Source organism: Vulpes vulpes, chromosome 15 (assembly GCF_048418805.1).
Source record: "Vulpes vulpes isolate BD-2025 chromosome 15, VulVul3, whole genome shotgun sequence".
Lineage (NCBI taxonomy): Eukaryota > Metazoa > Chordata > Mammalia > Carnivora > Canidae > Vulpes > Vulpes vulpes.
The window spans coordinates 18,305,818-18,327,999 of record NC_132794.1 but is presented as its reverse complement, the minus strand read 5'-3'; the positions used below and the strand labels follow the sequence as shown (position 1 = coordinate 18,327,999).

General features: G+C 40.8%; 1 protein-coding gene and 1 non-coding gene across 8 annotated transcripts in view; one reads left to right on the top strand and one right to left on the bottom strand.

The window, feature by feature from the left end:
- Positions 1–22,182, bottom strand: part of MRPL39 (mitochondrial ribosomal protein L39) — a 47,499-nt gene that overhangs the window by 14,464 nt on the left and 10,853 nt on the right. For 3 of the 7 annotated variants that reach the window (XR_011997680.1, XM_072740899.1, XM_072740900.1), the window contains exons 1-5: positions 7,841–8,451; positions 6,621–6,701; positions 5,290–5,496; positions 2,962–3,101; positions 406–505 (exon numbers count right to left, since the gene is read on the bottom strand). Coding sequence is in view for 6 of the 7 variants with exons in the window: in XM_072740899.1 (XP_072597000.1) it covers positions 406–505; positions 2,962–3,101; positions 5,290–5,496; positions 6,621–6,701; positions 7,841–8,192 (880 nt within the window). In the remaining variant the exon portion in view is untranslated. The other 4 variants (XM_072740902.1, XM_072740901.1, XM_025995674.2 and 1 more) reach the window with 4 other exon arrangements.
- LOC112917737 (U6 spliceosomal RNA) lies at positions 17,000–17,106 on the top strand. Its single transcript, XR_003234519.1, has one exon. It is a non-coding gene; the product is annotated as a U6 spliceosomal RNA (small nuclear RNA).

Below are 22,182 nucleotides of genomic sequence, written 5' to 3'. Positions count from 1 at the left end.
GAGTCATGGCCATTTTCTGGTGAAATGGTGCCACCCAAACACAGCTTTCTCCAGAATTCTATTTATACTCTCATTTCCTCCTCCTCCAACTCAATTTGGAAATGCACGCTTAAAGTGATAGGAAACAAACCCCAAGACAACGTAATTACATGAAATTCATATTCAAAAAAAAAAAAAAAAAAAACACATTCTCCTTGAATTCTATTATGTTAATTACTGACCTCCAAAAATTAAATAAGATGACTACGTTACCCACTATAAATGGAATATAAGTGACAGTAATTTATATTACATAAAATTAGAAATAAGCTCAGAAAAAAAAGCTCTATAAAGTATCAGAAATAGGTACCAAGCTATTCAAAAATTACCAAAATGTGTGTGTGTGTGTGTGTGTGTGTACATTACCAGGAACTTCTGGAGCTCTGATCAAACTGACCACATATTCATCTTTGAATGCCCTCTCTATCACACAGCCCATCATCATGGCACAAGAACGCCAATAAGCCTAGAAAAATAAAATACACACAAACAAAATACATATTAAGATTCACTAAAGTTTCTTCAATATTAAAATTTAGGTTAACTTTTGACTTAGGAACTATTTCTCTGTTCATCCTCAGCATGTAGTAATAGTGAACATCAGACCACAACATTACCTCTATGATGCAAAAAGCACAAAAGAACGAAGCACCAACTTGTGATGTTGGCAGTTTCTGCACAAGTTATCAGATATTATAATGTTTATCAAGTAACAGATAGTTTTACTATCTGGTAGCAACTTTATCTTTAATCCAGGATAAAGGTATCTCGTTAACAAACTTGTGCTAGAGTAAAAAAATATATATATACATATATAGATAGATAGATAGATAGATAGATAGATAGATATAAACCTGTTTAAACCATATGTAATTGAGAAGGAAAACTCAACTTTCAATTTATGACTCCTACCCTATACCTAACATCACATAGCACATAACTCAAGTTATTCATATTTACAGCAAAGCAACCTATTAACTGGGCTTTTCTTTACTAGCATTTTGATGCATGGACATGCCTAATATGGGTATCCACACAATGACCTTGAGTCATAAAGAGAAACACATACCTGCACCAGACCTGCCCATCTTATGTCCCATATGGGCACCTGACTTTCATAAGCTCTTTACCACAGCTGAGGACTAAAAGAGTGGGATCACTTGGCTGTGTGTAGCAGACACTGTTCCAGAATGTTTCTTATAGAACCACATAACATACACGAAAAACAAGTACAAACCCAGGCCTTGAAGACAAGCAGCAAAATGCACTTCCTCATCTATCCTACTTAAATGTTTTTAATGTCTGTTGAACTCGAGTCAGAATGCCTAGATTAAAATCTAGGCTCCAGGGACGCCTGGGTGGCTCAGCAGTTGAGCACCTGCCTTTGGCCCAAGGCATGATCCTGGAGTTCCAGGATCGAGTCCCACATCAGGCTCCCTGCATGGAGCCTGCTTCTCCCTCTGCCTGTGTCTCTGCCTGTGTCTCTCTGAGTCTCCCACAAATAAATAAATTAAATTAAAAGAAAAAAAAATCCAGGCTCCACGGTTCCCTAAACTGAAGCTACTGAAACTCTTCTTGTTTCAGTTTATCTATCTGGAAAGTGGGAATAACGATACCTATTTTTATAGGATTTTTATGAAGATTAAATGAGTCAATACCTATAAATCACCTAAGACAGTGCTTGACACATAATACTTGATGTTAGCTATTATTATCCTGTCATTTTCTTAAGGGTTTCGTTACAACCTCTTTGTAATGAATACCTATTGTATGTATGTCAAGGACTAGGTCCAACAAGGGACATGATCCCTATCTTCACAGAGCCAAGAATCCAATGCATTCAACGGTTCATATTGCAAGGCAATATTAAAATACTGTATCCAGAGATATTAGCCAAGTGTTGTAAGGCCCTACCCTAAAGAAAAAAGGGATTCATTCTGGCAAGAAGAAACTGAGAAGACTCCACAGATATTTTAACTGAACTATAAAAGAAAAACAGGATTTTAAGGGAGGAAGAGGGCAGCCCAGGTGGCTCAGGGGTTTAGCGCCGCCTTCAGTCCAAGGCGTGATCCTGGAGTCCCAGAATCGAGTCCCACGTCCGGCTCCCTGCATGGAGCCGGCTTCTCCCTCTGCCTGTGTCTCTACCTCTGTGTGTGTGTGTGTGTGTGTGTGTGTGTGTCTCATGAATAAATTAAATCTTATAAATAAATAAACAAACAAACAAATAAATAAATAAATAACAAGTAGGAAGAAAATACCCAAAGTTGAAGAAGAGCATTAATAAAAGCCAGGAGGCTAACACAGCCTAAACCATTAGTGATCAAGTCCTCTAATATGCCCAGAGCAAAGAGGAAGTGGAAAGAAGCCATGGAAGTGAAGCTCGAAAATCAAGCTGGGTCAGATCACACAGGGCCTGGAAAGGCATGGGAAAACCTTTCAGGTCATTCCTGAAAGTTACCGGGTAGGGAAAAAGTGACACAACTAAGGATTGTGTCATTTAATAAAACTCTTACAGTACTACTCAGGAAGTCTCTAGTATTAAAATACGGGGTGGGGGCAGATGGTTAAAAAGTTACTGAAATAATCCGACAATGGTCAAAGGTTGAATTCAAGCAGTAGAGGCAATGAAATATAGAGTAACCAATAAATGTTAGTGGAATAAAGACATGGATGTAAAAGACAAAGTATATCGTCTTCTCAAAGCCAAATACAAAGAAAGGAGGCCAAGTTCAAGGATATTTTGAATTGTGAAAATGCCTAACCAACAAGCAAAACACTGATTATCTAGTACATTACAACATTTGACCTTGGCCATATCTGCACATTTCAAGCTCTGCAGCAAATAGATTTTAATAAAAAGAGGAAGAAGAAAAAAAAAAAAAAAACTAGAGGGGAAAAAAAAGAACATAGGGGCAGAAATACCTTATTCACTTCTCCTGGATCAGGATCTTTGAAAGTAAGAAATTCAATTTCACAGGATTTGGTCAAAGGCTTATACATGTCCCAAGGCTGTCCGTCCACAAGAGCCAGGATGGACTTCCTGCAGTACCACTCACTTAAATCTAGGAATTTAGAAGAATAGGTTGAAGGTCTAAATCTAACAAAACCCAAAGTGAAAGATCACATGTTTAAGTGCTACATTAAGAGATAAAACAACAGAAAAGCAAGATTCTGCAATGACCTCCTTCAGGAGAAAAAAGTCTTATATATTACATCTGTAACCAATAATAAGTAATACCCAACACAACCAATGTATTAACAAAATTCCCAAAAACACTTACAAAAACCATTAAGGCTAAGTGTAATTTCAAATTAATCTGTCAATTATTAAAGAGTAAAACAATGCTCTAAGAGTTACACTTAAATATTATGAGAACAGCATCATGAATATACTTGGATATAAGCACACACAACTTAGGTGAAAAAAAAAAAAAAACATATAAACATACATCCATAGTAAATCTGGTCTAAATGGGTTTGGGGTCTTGCTCCCAAACCTCCTGTTACTTCCCTAACATGGCCTGTTCAAGTTAAATACCATTAATGGTCTTTAATTTTTAGTATGAATTCACATATAAGCCAATCAGCTCTGGTCTGTTCTTTGACCAGAATGCACTCCAACTCCAACCCTGATTAGATATTTTTCAAGTACATAGCTACTCACAGAAGTGGTGAAACTACAGGTACAGGATCTAAGATCCTTACGGAGGGGATCATGTCTCTTTTTGTTCACTCATTAGTACATTCAGAACCTAGCACCACACCTGTAATACAGTAAGCACTCAAAAGTGTAGTGAATGATCAGAGGTATGAATGACAAGCGAATGTCTGCGCAGGAGTCATGCTGAGGGTGGTTCAAAGGCTTCATCTCCACATGTGAAATAGAACTATAAGAAGTATTAAATAAGGAGTAGGAAATAAGGAGTATAAAACTCCTTAGGGCTTGCACTTTGTTTATCCTCCTCTGTCCAATAAATGTTTACAAACAAGTAAACAACAATTGTAAGTACCAGACTAAGGTAAGATCAAGAGTGCAGACTGGCTTAAACTTTTAACTAAAACTGCTAATTACTTAAAAGGAATTATTACTGAGTTTTCCAAGTTTAAACAACGCGGCTAGTCATGCATAAGTGAGCATGCTGGTGTATACATCTATTCTGGAAGCTTCCTAAATTTAAATATTACCAGTTCTATCAAAGCATTTGGTCAAAAATAATACACAGGGGCACCTGGGTGGCTCAGTGGCTGAGCGATCACCTTCGGCTCAGTTGGTGATCCCGGCATCCTGGGATCGAGTCCTACATCAGGCTCCCTACAGGGAGTCTGCTTCTCCCTCTGCCTGTGTCTCTGCCTCTCTCTGTGTCACTCATGAATAAATAAAATCTTTAAAAATAAAAATAATACATAAAGAGAGCCCTCCCTTCCCTTCACTGACACACCAAATCACACAGAGCTTATCTCCTTGAAGCTATGAACACAACACATACCGTTGCCCCAATCACATTCGCCCCATGCATGCATCCATTTACACATTTACTACACTCACACATAAGTAGGAAAAAAACCATAACACACAGTGAGGTGACTGGTAAGCAGGTAAGATTTAAGTTAGGCCATAAAAAGCGAGAAAGGAAAAGGAGGCCAAAAAAGCTGGTCATCCAAGGCCAGGGCAGTTCCTCAGCCCCTAATTCCTTTGATGAGACCCACATGGTGACTGCTCCCATTACCCCAGCGCTGTCTGAAAAAGGTCAAGGGGCAGCCCTGGGTGGCTGGGTGGTTTGGCACCTGCCTTCGGCCTGGGGGTGATCCTAGGGTCCCGGGATCGAGTCCTGCATCGGGCTCTCTGCATGGAGCCTGCTTCTCCCTCTGCCTGTGTCTCTGCCTCTGTCTCTCTGTCTCTCATGATGATAGATAAATAGATGATAAATAGATAGATGATAGGTAAAACAGAGTAATAACACCTCAGCCTTCCTCCCCTTGAAACAAACATAGCCCCTCAAACCTGGCCAGATTCAAGCAAGTCCCAAGACAACCTGTGCATTACGGTACCAAGCTGTCAAGGCCCACAGGACCCTCAGAAGCTAAAGTGACAAGTGAACCCAGAGCACGATGCTCGATACAGGAGAACTTCCGAGAGTTCAGGGAGCAAGAACCTGGCCCTGCCTCCCCCGAGCCCGCTCCTCCGCTCCTCCGCACAGCTCACGGAAGCGGTCAGGTCTGCATCAGTCTGCATCCCGATGCGCTACTCACGCATAGCACAACTGTAAGGCGTGGAAACGTTTTTGTTCATCACAAAGACCGTGCCAGGGTCCGTTTTCCCAACGTGCTTGACTTCGATCTTCTCAGTCCGAGGAGTTAACGATAACTGCCTGGTTTTCTCTTTATTAAAGAGGTCATTCCGCATTTCTATCACTTCTGCCGGTGACAGGCGAGACGCTGGGGATGCTGCTATCCATCCTGCGTAAAAGGTACAAGAAATACACACAAGTGAAAGAACGAAGAACACCCCGGGGTTACCCCAGCCCGCCCTATCCTCCTCCAAGGACAGGCAGGATGGGAGGCCACAGAAATATTAAGATGCGGTTCCCCCACCCCCCGCAAAAAAAAAAAAAAAACGCGCTCGCAGATGAACCTGAAACCGCTTTCTAATATCGATGATTAAAATATGCCACAAAGGGGGATCCCTGGGTGGCGCAGCGGTTTGGCGCCTGCCTTTGGCCCAGGGCGCGATCCTGGAGACCCAGGATCGAATCCCACATCGGGCTCCCGGTGCATGGAGCCTGCTTCTCCCTCTGCCTGTGTCTCTGCCTCTCTCTCTCTCTGTGACTAACATAAATTTAAAAAAAATTAAAAAAAAAAAATGCCACAAAGGACAGAAACCCGCGGCGGGCCCGGACCCACACCTTTCCTTCAGCTTTTGCTCCTTTCGCCCCCGGACGTGCCCCCGCCCGCCAGTTCCTCTCGTGCTCCCATCGATACTTTACAGGGAGACGAGGGGAGGCAGCAGGAAGCAGAGTCGGGGCGCGTCGCTGGGAAGCGGAGCGAGGCTCAAGGCGGTCGCCCGGCAGGGGCCCGGGGACGCGAAGCTCCAGGCCCCTGGGGATGCTTCGCCGAAACGGTCAGTGTCTGCAGCGAGAAACGCTGAGCGGACTTTCCAGACCCTCCATCGGGGAGCACGTGACGCAGCCCGCACGGGCGCTCCGAAGGGAAAACCAGGACGCGGCTGCCCCGGCCGCGGGCTGCCCCCCCGCCCCCAGGGGCCCTAAGCTCCTCCCGCCGCCCCGGGAGCCCCCGCGCCCCGAGGTCTGTAACCTCAGGCCGCGGAGCCGGCCACAGCCGGGACCTAAAGACCCTCCTCCGCCCCGCCCCGTGGGGCCTCCCACTGAGCAGACAACCCTTCAAGCCTCGCTTTCCGCGCCCCCCGGACCGCGGAAACTCACTCCAGCCAAGCCCGCCACCGGGGGCGGCCCGCCCGAGGCGCAGCCCCCAGGCCCGCGCGGCCATTGCCGCCTTCGCTGCGGAAGGGACCGCCTCGCGCGGCTCCTCTCCTGCCCTCCTCCCCGGAAACTCGGAGCACGCACCTCGCGTTCCGTAGGACAGTTTTGTTCCGGTCCCGACGCTCGCGGCGGCGCGCCGCCTGCAGGGGGCGCGTTTGCGCCTCGCTGAAGATCAGTGGCGGGAAAAATGGATGGATGGATGGATGGATGGATGGATGGATGGATGGATGGATGGATGGATGGATGGATGGATGGATGGATGGATGAACGAATGAGAAAGAAAGAAAGAAAGAAAGAAAGAAAGAAAGAAAGAAAGAAAGAAAGAAAGAAAGAAATTGATTAAAGGAAAGAAAAAGAAAGAAAAAAGAAAGAAAGAAAGAAAGAAAGAAAGAAAGAAAGAAAGAAAGAAAGAAAGAAAGAAATTGATTAAAGGAAAGAAAAAGAAAGAAGAAAGAAAGAAAGAAAGAAAGAAAGAAAGAAAGAAAGAAAGAAAGAAAAGATCAGTGGCGAGAGGTCGCGCCCCCGGAGTTGGGGTAGTTCCGATGCGCGGGGAAGGTGACCCAGAGATGCTGCGCCCCAGGACCACCGGCCGCCCCCCCCCCGGGGGCTCTGCAGGGAAACTACGCGTCCTCCTTGGAGGCGCAGAGTCCGACCCGCGCCTTCACCCTCCTCCCTTCCACGGGTTCGAGCCCAAAGAGCTGGGCGAACCCCTTGCTCCCGGCAAAGAATATTTCTGGGGAGAAAAAGTGGGAAAAAAAAAAAAGAAGAAAAACTGGGGAAAGACGGCTTCCACTGACTCTTGCTTTCGTGGTTAGCCTGGCCGGTCACGCTGATGACCTCTTCAGTCTGGGGTTTGCAAGTTCTTAGGGGTTTTAGGGGGGCAAGTGGCCTGCACCAGGTTTCTCCATTCATTGGGCCGTTGAAGGGAATTCTGCAAGCCCTGGAGCTCTTTACAAAGTAGATCCGCTTGTGCGGTATATCGAGAGGGTAGAGAGCGTGTTAAAGGCATCCTGGGGATGCTGGCAGGCAGGCCTCGAGACCCAGAGGGGTACAGCGGGACCAGCCTCTTGCGAGGGTGCCTGGTGCGTGCAGGATAGAAGTCAAATCGAGGCAACAGGTGGGGCAAGCGGGGTTTGTTGAAGGTATAGAGAGTGTGCGGGCACAGGCCGAGTGTCTGGGAGACTCAGAAAGGAAAAGAGAGAGCCTCGTCCTAGCTTGGGACCTGGGAGTTTTTACTGAGGACGGCGGTGTCCTCTTAGGCATCCAGGAACCGGTTAGAACAAAGATGAGGACTCAGGTCTTACTCCTTCCAGCCAGGGGGGTCTTGATGTCCAGATTTCTAGCTCCGGTGGTCTGGAATTCCACGATAGCTTCCTCGCCATTCTCACCTGAATGGAATAGGATAGAACGGAACAGAACAGGGGCACCTGGGTGGCTCAGTGGTTGAGCATCTGCCTTCGGCTCAGGGCGTGATCCTGGGTCCTGGGATGCATCCCACATTGAGCTCCCTGCAGGGAGTCCGCTTCTCCCTCGGCCTTTGGCTCTGCCTCTCTGTGTGTGTCTCGAATGAATGAATGAATGAATGAATGAATGAATGAATGAATCTTTAAAAAAAAGAGAGAACAGAATAGAATAAGTGTTGCCTAAAGAAATCATTAGTTCCTTGTCCCTTACAAAGACATACTATTTGTGCTATGAGGCATGCATAAAGTGGGGGGTGCAGCGCCTAATAAGAATAAAAGCAGGAAAAGGGGGCAGCCCCGGTGGCTCGGCGGTTTAGCGCCGCCTTCAGTCCAGGGCGTCATCCTGGGGACTCGGGATCGAGTCCCACATTGGGCTCCCTGCATGGAACCTCTGCCTGTGTCTCTACCTCCCTCTGTGTCTCTCATTAATAAATAAATAAAATCTTTAAAATAAAAAAAGCAGGAAAAGGAGCAAAAAGCAGATTTTCATGGAGTCCCTCAGTTTCCCTATCTCACTGGGGTGGAATTTTTGTCTCTAACCCCGAGCGCCCAGAGCAGTGCGAGGCACACAGTAGGTTCTGGGTAGATAAGTGTTGAATGACTGACTGCCTTTGCGGGAAGTTCCAGCGCAGTGTCTAATTCCTATGCCATACCAGCACGTTGTTGCTAATGAAGCAAGCATAACCTAGGTGACGTCTGGTAATGCTGTTTATTCAAAGTTGGCGATTGCTGTGGTTCTACTTGAGCATACGTTTACAAATTTAGCAACCATGCCTTCTTCCGTTCCTCTCCGAATTGCAATGTGAACACACCACCACCAAGGGGCGGCAGCAGCTAAGGGACAAATACCGGGCATTGACACCCCGCCGCCCTCCCCACCACCCCGTACCTTCCCTGGGGGAATTGAGTTAATGTGCTCAGGAAGTACAGACTTCCTTTTTTTTTTTTTTTCATGATAAAATTAATTTATTTTTATTTATTTTTTAATTTCTTTTTATTGGAGTTCAATTTGCCAACATACAGCATAACACCCGGTGCTCATCCCATCAAGTATAATAAATCAGTACTGGGGAGGTAATGTACAACATGATGACTGGAACAATACTGTATGGTGTATTCGAAAGTGGCTAAAAGCATAAATCCTAAAGTTTTCATCACAAACTCTGCAGTGACAGATGTTGATTTACCGTCGTAATCCTTGTGCAGTATGCATGTATTTCAGGTCTTAATGCCGTACACTTTAAACAGTGCTGTGTGTCAATTAAAAAACTGGAAGAAAACTAAAACACTACCTGCCTCCATACGTGTGTCTCCTTGTTCTGAATTTTATATTCACAATTGCTCAGGGAGTGTAATTACCTTCACTTTTAAAATGAGAAATATAAGTGGCAGATCTTGGATTTAAAGCCACTCGGGTTTCACTAGGGCTGCCTCTCATTTAAGATCCTATTTCAAACCATGAAATATACATATACATCTCTGTGTGATATATGTCTTTTGCTTCCTCCTTAAATTTGCATACACTTACTCCCTTGAAAGATCTTTGTTAGCAGTCCTTTAGATGTTAACTCCATCTAGTTGCCTTCAGAACATTTTAGAGCAACATTTAATTAAAGCCTCATAAATTTAAGCAAATTTAATCATAAATCAATCACAGCGGGAGCAGTAATTGGAAATCACAAGTATCATAGAAATTAACTTCGTTGGAAGGATGGTAGTGATGGTAATGTCCAACAAATGTTAAACATATGCCAATCAGGGAACATATGTCAACCAAACAATGTCCAACAAATGTTAAACATATGCCAATCAATCAGGGAAGTTATTAATTTTTAATTTTTGCAAACCTACTCATTCAATTGGCATATATTCTTTATTTTCCAGAAGAGGAAACTCAGGTTTGGGGGACCTGAGAGACCTACCCAAGGTAGATCTTTGGCCAAGGATTCCCTCAAACTATTTCCTTATGCTAAATCACCCTTTGGGCTTCCTTTATCAGCTTACTCCCCAAATCTTAGTCTCACTCACTCAGTCTCTCTTCCAAATAAAAAGAATCATCAGGGCTGTGGCAGTGAATATCAAAGATCAGCCTAGAACATCTTATTGTGCCAGGAAACAAGAAAATACTCAAAAGACAGGCAGAAAAATGTTAAAAGGACATGGGATCCAGCTTGGCATGAGCTCCCATTGTACAAATTCAGGACAGTTTAAATAACAAAAAGGATAATGATGAGGAATTATAACATATATATTTAAAAAGATCCATGAGTCCATAGCGATACTCAAAAATAAATGGGAGCAGAGAGGAAGTTTTCTTTACAAAATCCAGATAATAGAACAGAATGGGGGAGAGTCACCACTCTGCAACTACCCATGTAATACTTGATTCAGAAAGGGATCACCTATGGATGCTAAAAGCAGTGAGGAAAAATTGTTGAGGATCAAGATATTCACCTAGCGTCTAAATATCACCCCACAGATTATCCGCACAAAGGGATAAAGGAAACATCATTGTAGAAATCTAGTGGACACCACCTTAACAAAGTGGTCAAAATTTATCATCACCCAAAATGGGACAATCTGACATTATTTATGCCTCATGGCTATGATATAAACAACAAGATGCATATGGTATTCCTACCGTAACTATTTAACCTGAATCTATGTGGAAGAGAAATCAGATATATCCAGGAAATGATACATTCCACAAAACAACTAGCCTAAGCTCTTCAAAAAGAGCTTCTGGTTAACTATTTAACCAGAATCATGTGGAAGAGAAATCAGATATATCCAGGAAATGATACATTCCACAAAACAACTAGCCTAAGCTCTTCAAAAATATCAGATTTATGAAAGATGAGCCAAAAAAGTTCAGGAACTGTTGTAAATTAACGGAGACTACAGAGATATACAATGAATAGCCATGTATGATCCTCACTTGGGTTTTGGATCAGAAAGAAAAAAAAATCCAAAGATGATATTAGGACAAATGTTTGAATATGAACTGGATGTGATAAATAATATTACTGTTACACTGTTGTATTTCTTGGACTTGGTAACAGTATTATGGCCATTGAGGAGAAAGTCCATGTTCTTAGGATACAATGTGGAAATATTTAGGGGTACAGCATCATCATGCCTATAACTCTAACGGCTCAGTAAAAATCAAGGGCTTGATATCTAGAGTGGGAGCAAGAGAAATTCAGCAAATGTGGTGAAGCTAAATGAGGTGTCAATTGTACTACTCTTTCAACAGTTTTCTGAAATGTTTCAAAATAAGAAGTTGAGAGAATAACCACAGTGGTTTTCAACCACAGAAATTTGTTTTGCTCACATTGTACGTCAGGGATGGCAGCTACAGACCAGCTGTGGCTCAGCAACTTTATTCCAGAGTCCAAGCTGTGGAAGCAGCCCCTCACTTCCCTCTACACACACCCCCTCCCCACCACCACCACCAGCTTGGGACTTGTGGTTCCCTGGAGGAAGGAAGGGAGAGCACAATCTGCTCTGTGTACTAGTCCTTGAAAGCTTCTTCTCAGACTCACTAGCTCTTGGTCTCACAGTTCCCTGGCCCTAGCAAGTCCAATCACCAAGCCCAGTGGCATTAGGCCAGCAGTGTACGCCTTTCTTGGGATCCAGTGAATGAGGTTAAAGAATTCAAGGAGAAAAGCAACTCACTGATACCTAGAATCCAATAGCCCAGTTACCCTCCCAAGATCCATTATTCTCCCAAGATCACCAGCTAAGTGGGAACTCAAAGATCCCACTTTGAACTATGAACTAAGATCCGTCTCCAAAGCTTATGCTTTGTTTTTCTCTCAAACTCATGTTTTTTTTTTAAATCCAAATATGTGATTTTACATTTTCAAATTATGGTACATTTGCTCGCTTGGAAAAATCAAGAAAATATATATTATGAGGCATACTTTGAAAAGTGTCTCTCCCAGCCCTTGTCTCCATTCATTCTTCCCAAAATCTCACACAGGATACCACTGTTAATAATTTCTTGTGTGCCCCTGAGAGTCCTGGGTGCCTCTATTAGCTAACCCAGATACACAAACTCACTCTCCTCCCCACTTATGTCCCAAATGCAGCAGATGAAACACATAGTTCTTTGCCTTGCCAGGCTCTGCTTTTAATCAGCTTTAATGTGTTAGTTAGTCTGGTTCTCCTGAGAAGCAGACATCAAGACAGGGTTAAAAATGCAAGGATTTTATTTGGCTACATACCAGTGAGAGAAGAGGGGAAGGCTGGTCCATATGTAGTAGAAAAGGAAGAGAGAGTGGAGGCGTTCCTGACTGTCCAAACGGGCTAAGGAAGCTGGTCAGCACCATGAAAGGACAGGGGTTAGTCCCTGGGCGCAAATCCAGAACCAGAAGGATCCCAATCTTTCAGGGACAGGTTTGCCATACTCATCTCCAGCTGGGAAGAGCCAGGGGGGAGGTATGCCCTCAGAGCAAACAGGGTGGATTGCAGAGTTTAACAGCACAGGCTCTGGGTCATGACTCCCCTCATTCCCTGGATTTGGAGATCTATGAAGCATTTGAAATAAGCTGTATTTAAGAAATCAAATAATTAAAGAAGCACTTGCTATGCATTTTGCATTTACTACACAATAAACACACACAAGCATTTCTAGCAATGATCTCCAACAAGACTCAACACCCTCTACTTCCACCTGGCCTGAAAGGTGCAGACAAACACACAACTCCTAAGATGATAAGAACAGAAGGAAAAGGCCGTGCAACCCAAGGCTTTCCTTTCTGTTAGTGTGGTACCATGGAGCAAAATGGTACCTACACTTCAACATCATTCCTTACTAACTCCTTAATGGGCTAAGGTAGCAGCGGAGTGTGTGTGTGTGTGTGTGTGTGTGTGTGTGTGTGTGTGTCACTGGGCTTCTGGAGAAATAAAATTCAGTTGAATATAAAAATGTACATATGGGGCACCTGGTTGGCTCCATCAGTGGAGCATGCAACTCTTGATCTCAGGGTTGCAAGTTTAAGCCCCACACTGAGTGTAAAGATTACTTAAAAATTAAAAAAAAAAAAAGCTTTTCAGAAAATGTACATATCATCCACTTCTGCTAGCATTCCTCCTTTAAACTATTCTTTTCTTCCTTACACCACAATAAAATGTTATCAGTTCTTTCTTGTTAGTAAAAAAGAGAGAACCAAGGATATAGATCACCAAAGCATAGAGTTTCTTCTTAGGTAATATTTTCTATTTCATTTTATAAATGTGTGCATGTGTAAGAATTGTGTTAGGAGGAGATCCCTGGGTGGCTCAGGGGTTTAGCGCCTGTCTTCAGCCCAGGGCGTGATCCTGGAGTCCCAGGATCGAGTCCCACATCAGGCTCCTTGCATGGAGCCTGCTTCTCCCTCTGCCTGTGTCTCTGCCTCTCTCTTTCTCTCTTTCTCTCTCTCTGTCTCTCATGAATAAATACGTATTAAAAAAAGAAAGAATTGTATTAAGAAAGTAAATGTTTTATTTCTAACCTTCATTAATAAATACCAAGTAGTGTTTAGTTTGGGTTCCCTGCTCTGCGGGGAGCTTGCTTCTCCCCATCCGCGCAGCTCTGCCTACCTGAACTCTCTCTGTTGAATAAATAAATAACATCTTTAAAAAAAAAAAAACCACTAATGATTCAGTAAGGCTTGAAAACTGTAAATTAAATCACAAGGTGAAGAGAGAGTATGGACCACTTATTCCACTCATCTCATTTACTAGATAGAGAAGATGATTTACAGAAAGGCTAGTATTTGGCTCAGAGTCATACAGAATGCTAGGGTAGCATCTGGGACCATTGGAAACACCAGGGCATGTGGAAAATGCCAGGACTCCTGAAATTGGCATGCACTCCTTAAAATCCTCTGAATCATCCCACCCTGCGGCATCCACACCAAACCCTTCATTTCATAGTTCTGTGAACCATGCAAGAATCCTCTTCCCATTTGTTTAGGATTTCAAAGATGTACTAATCCCTCGAACACATGTTGATGTGGATTTTCTTTGATGAAAAAAGGCAGATATATTCTTCAGAAGTAAGCTCCTCCTTGGTCCTCCCTCCTATTTGAGGCTGAGAAAACCTATGAGAGTACCCTCAAGTTTACTTAGAGTCTTTGTGGCGAGTGAAAATGGGGAGTGGGGTTCGTGGCGAGTGAAAATGGGGAGTGGGGTGAAAATTGGCCAAGATGACGCTTTTTTGGTGAAACAAAATACTTTCTTCCAGAATCCCTTTCCCACTGTATATAATTACACTTAACTTCTTTTTTTCCCCACTTTTTATTGTTCTTTTAAGCTCTTGAGTTTCCCTGTTTTATTCTTTACTCCTCGGCTATGACACTGGCATGTCCTCCCTCCTCTCCCCTCCATCCAATCTTGACCTGCCCTGGGAGAACACACAAGCTCAATCCTGAATACCCAAAAACCACCCACACCTACTGACTAACTCATGAGATGTAGTATTGTGAAGAAGTAAAAACCTCTGTTAGATCCCAGATCTCCACTTCTGAGCCCTATGACCTGGGGATAGTTGGACCATAGTTTACTTAACTATACTCTCTTTGATGTGCCCTTAGGATATTTGAAACATTTTGCTGTGATGAGCATCGGTCTATCTAAAATCTGTGCACTGGGTATTTCTTCAGTAGAGATTCATAGTCACGGAATTGTTTGATCAAGGGTATATGTATTTGAATTTCGATAGGTGCTGCCAAAGTTTCCATCAAAGCCATTAACAAGACAAAGCAGAGATGTGTTTATTCCAAATGAGAGTTGCAAATATTGTCACAGTGGTAAAAGGCCACATTGTCATGCATCTTTGACTTGGTGAATGAGGTTCAAGGTCACACTCTCTAATCTTTCACCTTCCCCATTTCATATGCAAGATCTTTTTTAACTTGGCCTGGCATTTATCTATTGGATTCATCAGAGAAAATACAAATAGAGCCAGTAATTTCTTGTCAATCTTTGTTTCAAAGGGCTGGATTATATCTCTCAAACCTATTATAAAAGCTTGATCATCTAATTGTATATCTTCAATTAAAATGAGTTGATCTATCCAGACTTTTATTAGTGTTTTCCTCTAGATTTCCTCTCAAATCGTTTTACATTTTTTATGGCTGTTTTACATTACACAAGCAACATAGTCTCTCCATAAAAATTCAAACACATAGAGAGTAAAGCATGAGTCATCCTTCCCAATCTCACTGTGCTCTATATCTCTATATTTCTATACCTATATCTCAGATATTCTTAGTTTCTCAATCCATTCTGTAATACTCAATTGCCCCATATACTGACAGTATACAGGTTATTCAAAAAGATTCTCCAAGAAGTGGCAATGGCAATGAAACATAGGAACAACAAGAATAAAGAATCAGAAACTCCCTACAGTTCTCTCTGTGACAACTGTGGGAGTATTTTGATAACTGTTGGCAGCAGGACACCGCATGTGATGTGGGGAAGGAAACCTTGGCATTGAAACAAGCAAATGGTTTGGCGACAGTTTATTAAATTTCTGCAATGCTTGCAAATGCCAGTAACAATTTCTCAGACTGCAGACTGACTACACGTGACAGGTTTGATAATGGTTCACAATTGTTACGAAGTAAATTACCCTTCAAAATTAAAAATTATAGAAACTCTGAATAATTGTCACTACTAAAACAAAAGCTCCCTGGAGTTTATGTATTTAACTTGTTTGTTTTGGTTGCTTCTCTGCCACAGATTTGGAAGCCAACCAAAGGCATCCAAGTAAAATTATAATTAAATCTCACTGGTAAGCTTTTATCAAACTATTAGATATTCTTCATACCAAAAAAAAAAAAAAAAAACAAGTCCACATTCTTTCCTAAATGTACATCTGTAAATGCCTACATTAAAAAAGGTTTTCAAAGCAATAGCTCACATTATACCTTAAGGAACTAGGATAAGATCAAACTAAACCCCAAACTAGCAAAAGGTGGGAAATAATGTAGATTAGAGCAGAGATCAGTGAAACAGAGAACAGAAAAAAAAATAGAGAAAATCAATGAATCCAAAAGTCAGTTATTCAAAAAGATTCTTTTTTATTGGTTAGCTAAAGTGACCAAGAAAAAAGAGAGAAAATACAAATTACTAAAATCAGGAATAGAAGAGGCACATTACTACCAGTTTTATAGTAATAAAATTGATTATAAGGAAAGCTATGAACGACTACATGCCAAAAATCAGATAACTTAGATGAAATGGACCAATTCCTAGAAAGACGCAAACTACCAAAACTGACTCAAGGAAAAAATTTAAAAATCTGAATATTCAGGCCTATAACAAGGTAAGAGATAAAATTAGTCATTTTTAAATTTCCTACCAATATAAAACAAAGTTCACATGACTTTACTGGTGAAAGCTACCGAATATTTGAAGGAAATTAATCCTAATTTGTTGCAAACTCTTACAAAATACAGGAGTGGCAGGAACACTTCTAAATTCATTTTATGAGGCCAGAATTATTCTGGTACCAAGACTAGAAAAAAATATATCACAAGAAAAAAAACAAACTATAGACCAAAATCCCATATGAATATAGATGCAAAAAATCTTCAGCAAAATACTAGCAAACTAAATCCAGCAACATATAGAAAGATTACATACCAGGACCAAATGGGATTTATCCCAGAAATCTAAAGGTGGTATAATATATGAATATCAATCAATGTAAAAACTATATACAGAATAAATAACAAAAAAAAAAACAACACATGATAATCTCAACAGATACAGGAAAGGTATTTGATAAAATCCAGCATCCTTTCTTGATCAAAACACCCAACAAACTAGGAATAGAAGGGAATTTAATAAACTCTCCACAGCTAACATCATACATGATGGAGAAAGACTAAATACTTTCTCTTAAATCAGAAACAAGAAAGAAAAGAATGTCCACTCTTTCACTTTTGTTTAACGTTGTACTGGAGGTCATATTCAGGACAATTAGGCAAGGAAAAGAAATAAAAAGTGCTCACTTCAGCAGCACATATACTAAAATTGGAACAATACAGAGAAGATTAGCATGGCCCCTGCACAAGGATGACATGTAAATTCACAAAACATTCCACCGAAAGAAAGAAGGAAGGGAAAATATCTGGATTGAAAAATAAGAAGAAAAGAAAGAAAGAAAGAAAGAAAGAAAGAAAGAAAGAAAGAAAGAAAGAAAGAAGAAAGAAAGAAAGAAAGAAAGAAAGAAAGAAAGAAAGAAAGAAAGAAAGAAAAAGGAAAAGAAGCAAAACTATCTCTATTTGTGGATGACACCGTATTGTACATAGAAAATCCTAAGGAATCCACTAAAAAAATTAGAACTAATAAGAGTACAGAAAGGTTACAGGATGCAAGATAAACATTAAAAAATCAATATTTCTTAGACTAGCACTGAAAATTCTGAAAATAAAATTAAGAAAACAATTCCATTTCCAATAGCATCAAAAAGAATAAATTAGTGTAAATTTAGTAAAAGAAGTGTAAAACTTGCACACTGAAAACTAAAACATCACTGAAAGTTTCTAAAGACCTCAAAAAAATGAGATGATATCCTATGTTCATGAATCAAAAGACTTGATATTGTCAAGATGATAATACGTCCCAAATTGACTTGTAGATACAATATAATCCCTATCAAAATCCCAGCTGGTTTTTCAAGGAATTGACAAGCTGATTCTAAAATTCATAGAGAATTGCAAAGAACCCAGAATAATAAAACAATTTTGAAAAAGAAGAATAAAGTTAAAAGACTCCCTGATTTCAAAACTAACTACAAATCTACGGTAATTGAGACAATATGGCACTGAGGGGTGCCTGAGTAGCTCAGTCAGTTAAGCATCTGCCTTTGGCTAAGTGATTTTACTTATTTATTTGAGAGAAAGAGAGAGCATGAGCAGGGAAAGGGCAGAAGGAGAAGCAGACTGCCCACTGAGCAGGGAGCCAGACGTGGGGCTTGATCCCAGGACTCTGGGATCATAACCTGAGCTGAAGGCAGATGCTTAACTGACTGAGCCACCCAGATGCCCTAAATAAAATCTTAAAAAAAAAAAAAAAGACAATGTGGCACTGGCTTAGAGATGGACATATAGAGTGGTAGAAAACTTGAGAGTCCAAAAATAAACCTTTACATATATGGCAATCGATCTTTAACAAATATACCAAATCATCATAGAGAAAGAATAATATTTTCAATTAATGATGTTGGCACAACTGGATATCCACATGCAAAGAATGGGATTTATTTACCAAGATATACCTCTCAAACCAGACAACAAACAGAAAAGTTATATGACTACCTCACAACATATACAAAAAGTTAAATGAAAAGGAATTACCAACACAAATGAAAGAGCTAAAACTACAAAACTCTAAGAAGAAAAATATAAGAGTAAATCATTCTGACCTTGAGTTAAGCAGCGGTTTCTTAGCTTTAGAAAAAGAAGTAAAAAAAGAAAAAAAGAAATTGTACTACATCAAACTTTGTGCACATATCAAGAAAGTAAACAGATTTCCATAGAATGGGAAAAAACTTTGTAAATCATATATCTGACAAGAAACTTGTGTCCAGAATATATGAAAAACACAACTCAATAACAAAAAAGGGACAACTAATCTAAACTAAAAGTTAGCAAAGCATTTGAATAGACATTTATCAAAGAAGATATACAAAATAGCCAGCAGGCATGAAAAGCAAGAAGATGCTCAACATCATTAACGTCTAAACCAAATGAGGTATCACTTCACACCCAGTAGGTTGGCAATAAAAAAAAAAAAAAAACAGTCATTAACAAGTGCTGAGGAGGATGTGGAGACCCTGGAACTCTCACACACGCTAATAAGAATGTAAAGTGGTCCAGGGGCTTTGAAAAACAGTCTGGCGGTGCCTCAAAATGTTGAACGGACAGTTATCATGCAACCTAGCACTTCAACTCTTAGACATTCACCAAGAGAAATGAAAACATACATCACACAAAATGTTGTACCTGAATATTCATAGCAGCATCCGTCATAACAGCCAAAAGGTGGAAACAACCCAAATGTCCATCAACTAATGCATGAAAAATAAAATGTAGTGAATCCATACAACAGAATATTATTCATCAGTGAAAAGGAATAAAATACTGATACATAATACAACATGGTTGAGTCCAGAAAACATTGTGCTAAATGAAAGAAGCCCATCACAAAAGATCACACAGTGTAGAGTTCAATTTATATTAAGTGTTTCAAAATAGGAAACTATTTACAGGCAGAAGGTGGGTTAGTGGGTGATTAGGACTGGGGGAAGGAGGTTGGGAGTGGGGGGGTGCATGCTAATGGGTCCTAGGTTTCTCTTAAGAGAAACTAAGATGTTCTAAAATGAGATATGGTGATGATTGGGGCACCTGGGTAGCCCAGTCAGTTGAGTGGCCAACTTTTGATTTCGGCTCAGGTCATGATTTGGGGTCCTCGAATGGGCCTTTGTGGACTCTGTGCTCAGTGGGGAGTCAGCTTCAGGATTCTTTCTCCCTGCCCTACCCCCACTTACTCGTTCTCCCTAAAATAAATAAATCCTGGTTTTTAAAAAAGATATGATGATGGTTTCACATCTCTGCAAATATACTGAATAACATTGAATTTACACTTTAAGTGGGCGAATTGTATAGCATTTGACATATCTTTATAAAGCTGTTTTTTAAAAAAAAAAAAATCTTGACTAATCTGGTTGGCCTTTTGACAGGATACTTTATTTCTAGTCCCTTGGTCATGACACTTGCCTGCCTCTTCCAATCAACCTTGACATGCCCTGGAGAGGAGGCCAGCTGGGTCCTGACCATCTAAAGCCACCCCAAATTAGTTGGATACAACCAGCATGAACTGCCAATGAGTTGGCACAGCTCCAGAGCTAAGCTGCCTTTGTTCAAATCCCTGATGTTCACTTCTTAGCGCTTGACTTGTATTAGTTTCTTTGCACCTCATGCTTCTAATTAATCATGAAAAATTAGAATAATTATAATACCTTGCAGCACTTGGGGACACTTAAAGCATTGGCATTCAGCATACTAATGAGTACACTCAATGAGGTCAGTATTTGTTATTGGGAGTGGCCTTCACGCTCTGACCCTCATGGGACTGGTTCTGGCCCAGATTTGGATGATTTTGCATTTTATTTCACATGGAGATAACAACAGTTGTCTTCGCTAGGCTCCCTAACTTAGCAGAAGGGTCCATGCAGCCACCTGGGCATGGAAGGTAGTTCGGTGCACATCCATAGTTAAGTGGAATTATGTGTTTTTAATTAGGACACATTTTCTGCATCAAGTATGTAGCTAAGAAGACTCATTACCTCATTTTTAGAAAAATAATTATACATAAAATAGGAGTATTCAGAAATGCATTTAGAAGGTAGTGAGCATTGAAAACATCAGGAAAAGGGAGTGTATTTGCAATTCCAGTTTTAAATCTTTCATTTATTTGTAATCTGATTGTTTTTTATTCAACTGAGGTTAATGCTCCTGTTGGCATGAATCATCTCTGGTAATCATAACATATTTATTTTATTCTTGTCTCCTTCCTTTGCAACCCACAATATTTAGATACTTGATAAGCTGGAAAATTCAACCCAACATCTTCTACAATAAAAAATTTCCATCATGACTGTCAATGAGAATTTGAGAATCCAGGTAGTAACATATAACAGATATCCCAAATGTTGGTAACTGAGTATTTATAAACAGGCAGTCTGGTTGATTTTTACTTGTGCCAGTTTCATGAGACTTTATAATAGTTTAGAGCAGTGGTTTTATACCTTCCCCAAATAGCTTTCTTACACATTTTTCCTGTGGCCTCTCATGACATTTTCACTTTAAGGAATCTCCATACCCAATGTGGAACTTAAACTCACAACCCTGAGATCAAGAGTGGCATGCTCTACCAACTGAGCCAGCCAGACACCCCTCCATGACATTTTAATATCACTGATATATAGTTGACCTTTGAACCCCTCACATAGTCAAAGACCTGCATGTAACTTTTGATTCTTCAAAAACTTAACTCTTTAAAGCCCACTTTTGACCAGAAGCCTTATGGAGAACATAAACAGTATATTAACACATATGTTGTATGTTACATGTATTATATATTCTTACAACGAAGGAAGCTAGAGAAAAGAAAATGTTATTAAGAAAACCATAAGGGGGACGCCTGGGTTGCTCAGTGGGTTAGCACCTGCCTTTGGCCCAGGGCATGATCCTGGAGTTCCAGGATCGAGTCCCACGACGGGCTTCTTGCATGGAGCCTGCTTCTCCCTCTGCCTATGTCTCTGACTCTTTCTCTCTCTGTGTCTTTCATGAATAAATAAAATCTTTTTTAAAAACCCATAAGGAATAGAAAATACATTTACAGTACTATATTTATCAGAAAAAAATCCATGTATAAGTAGACCCACGCAGTTCAAACCCCTGCTGTTCAAGGGTCAATTGTAGTATATATCTGTTTAAGCTTTTTTACCTTCAGTAAAATAATTTCCTTCCCCTTGAGGGCAATATTACATCCATTGAGAATTCATGGCCTTATTATAGTATTCAAATTTTATATGGTAAGAAAAAGTAGGATGAGCTACCTTCCTCCTGCCACTTGTTATTTTGGTGGCAGAAATACATTCAAAAAACATATGACTATTAGCTAATTCAGTGTGGTCCACAGATTTGCAGCATCACCATCACCTGGTAGTTTGTTAGAAATGCAGACTGTCAGCCCCACCTCAGACCTACTCCATCAGAATCTGCATTTTTACACAATCCTCTGTTAAGTCAGATGCCCATTAGCCTGAGAAGCACTGGTTTACAGTATAATCCTCTACTTTTGGAAACATTAAGACAATGTGTGAATGGAAAAAAAGATGCATAGCCCTAAAACTAGTTTTTAAGTAACCCACGCCTTCCTCTCAGGTTCTGACTCATACACTGTTTCTTTGGTCATCAATATTATTTTTTAAATGTAGAACTGGGTGTGCTTTGTTTGTCTGAGGAATGTTATTTTTATTTACTACTAAGCAGTGAAAAAAATCCCCATGAGGCCTCATCTTGCTGCCCTGCCTCCGCCCCCCTTTTTTTCTTTCTCTCCCAAAAAACAGATGTGTTACAATTCGTTGGAGAGAACAAGATAAATAAAAATAAAGAGAA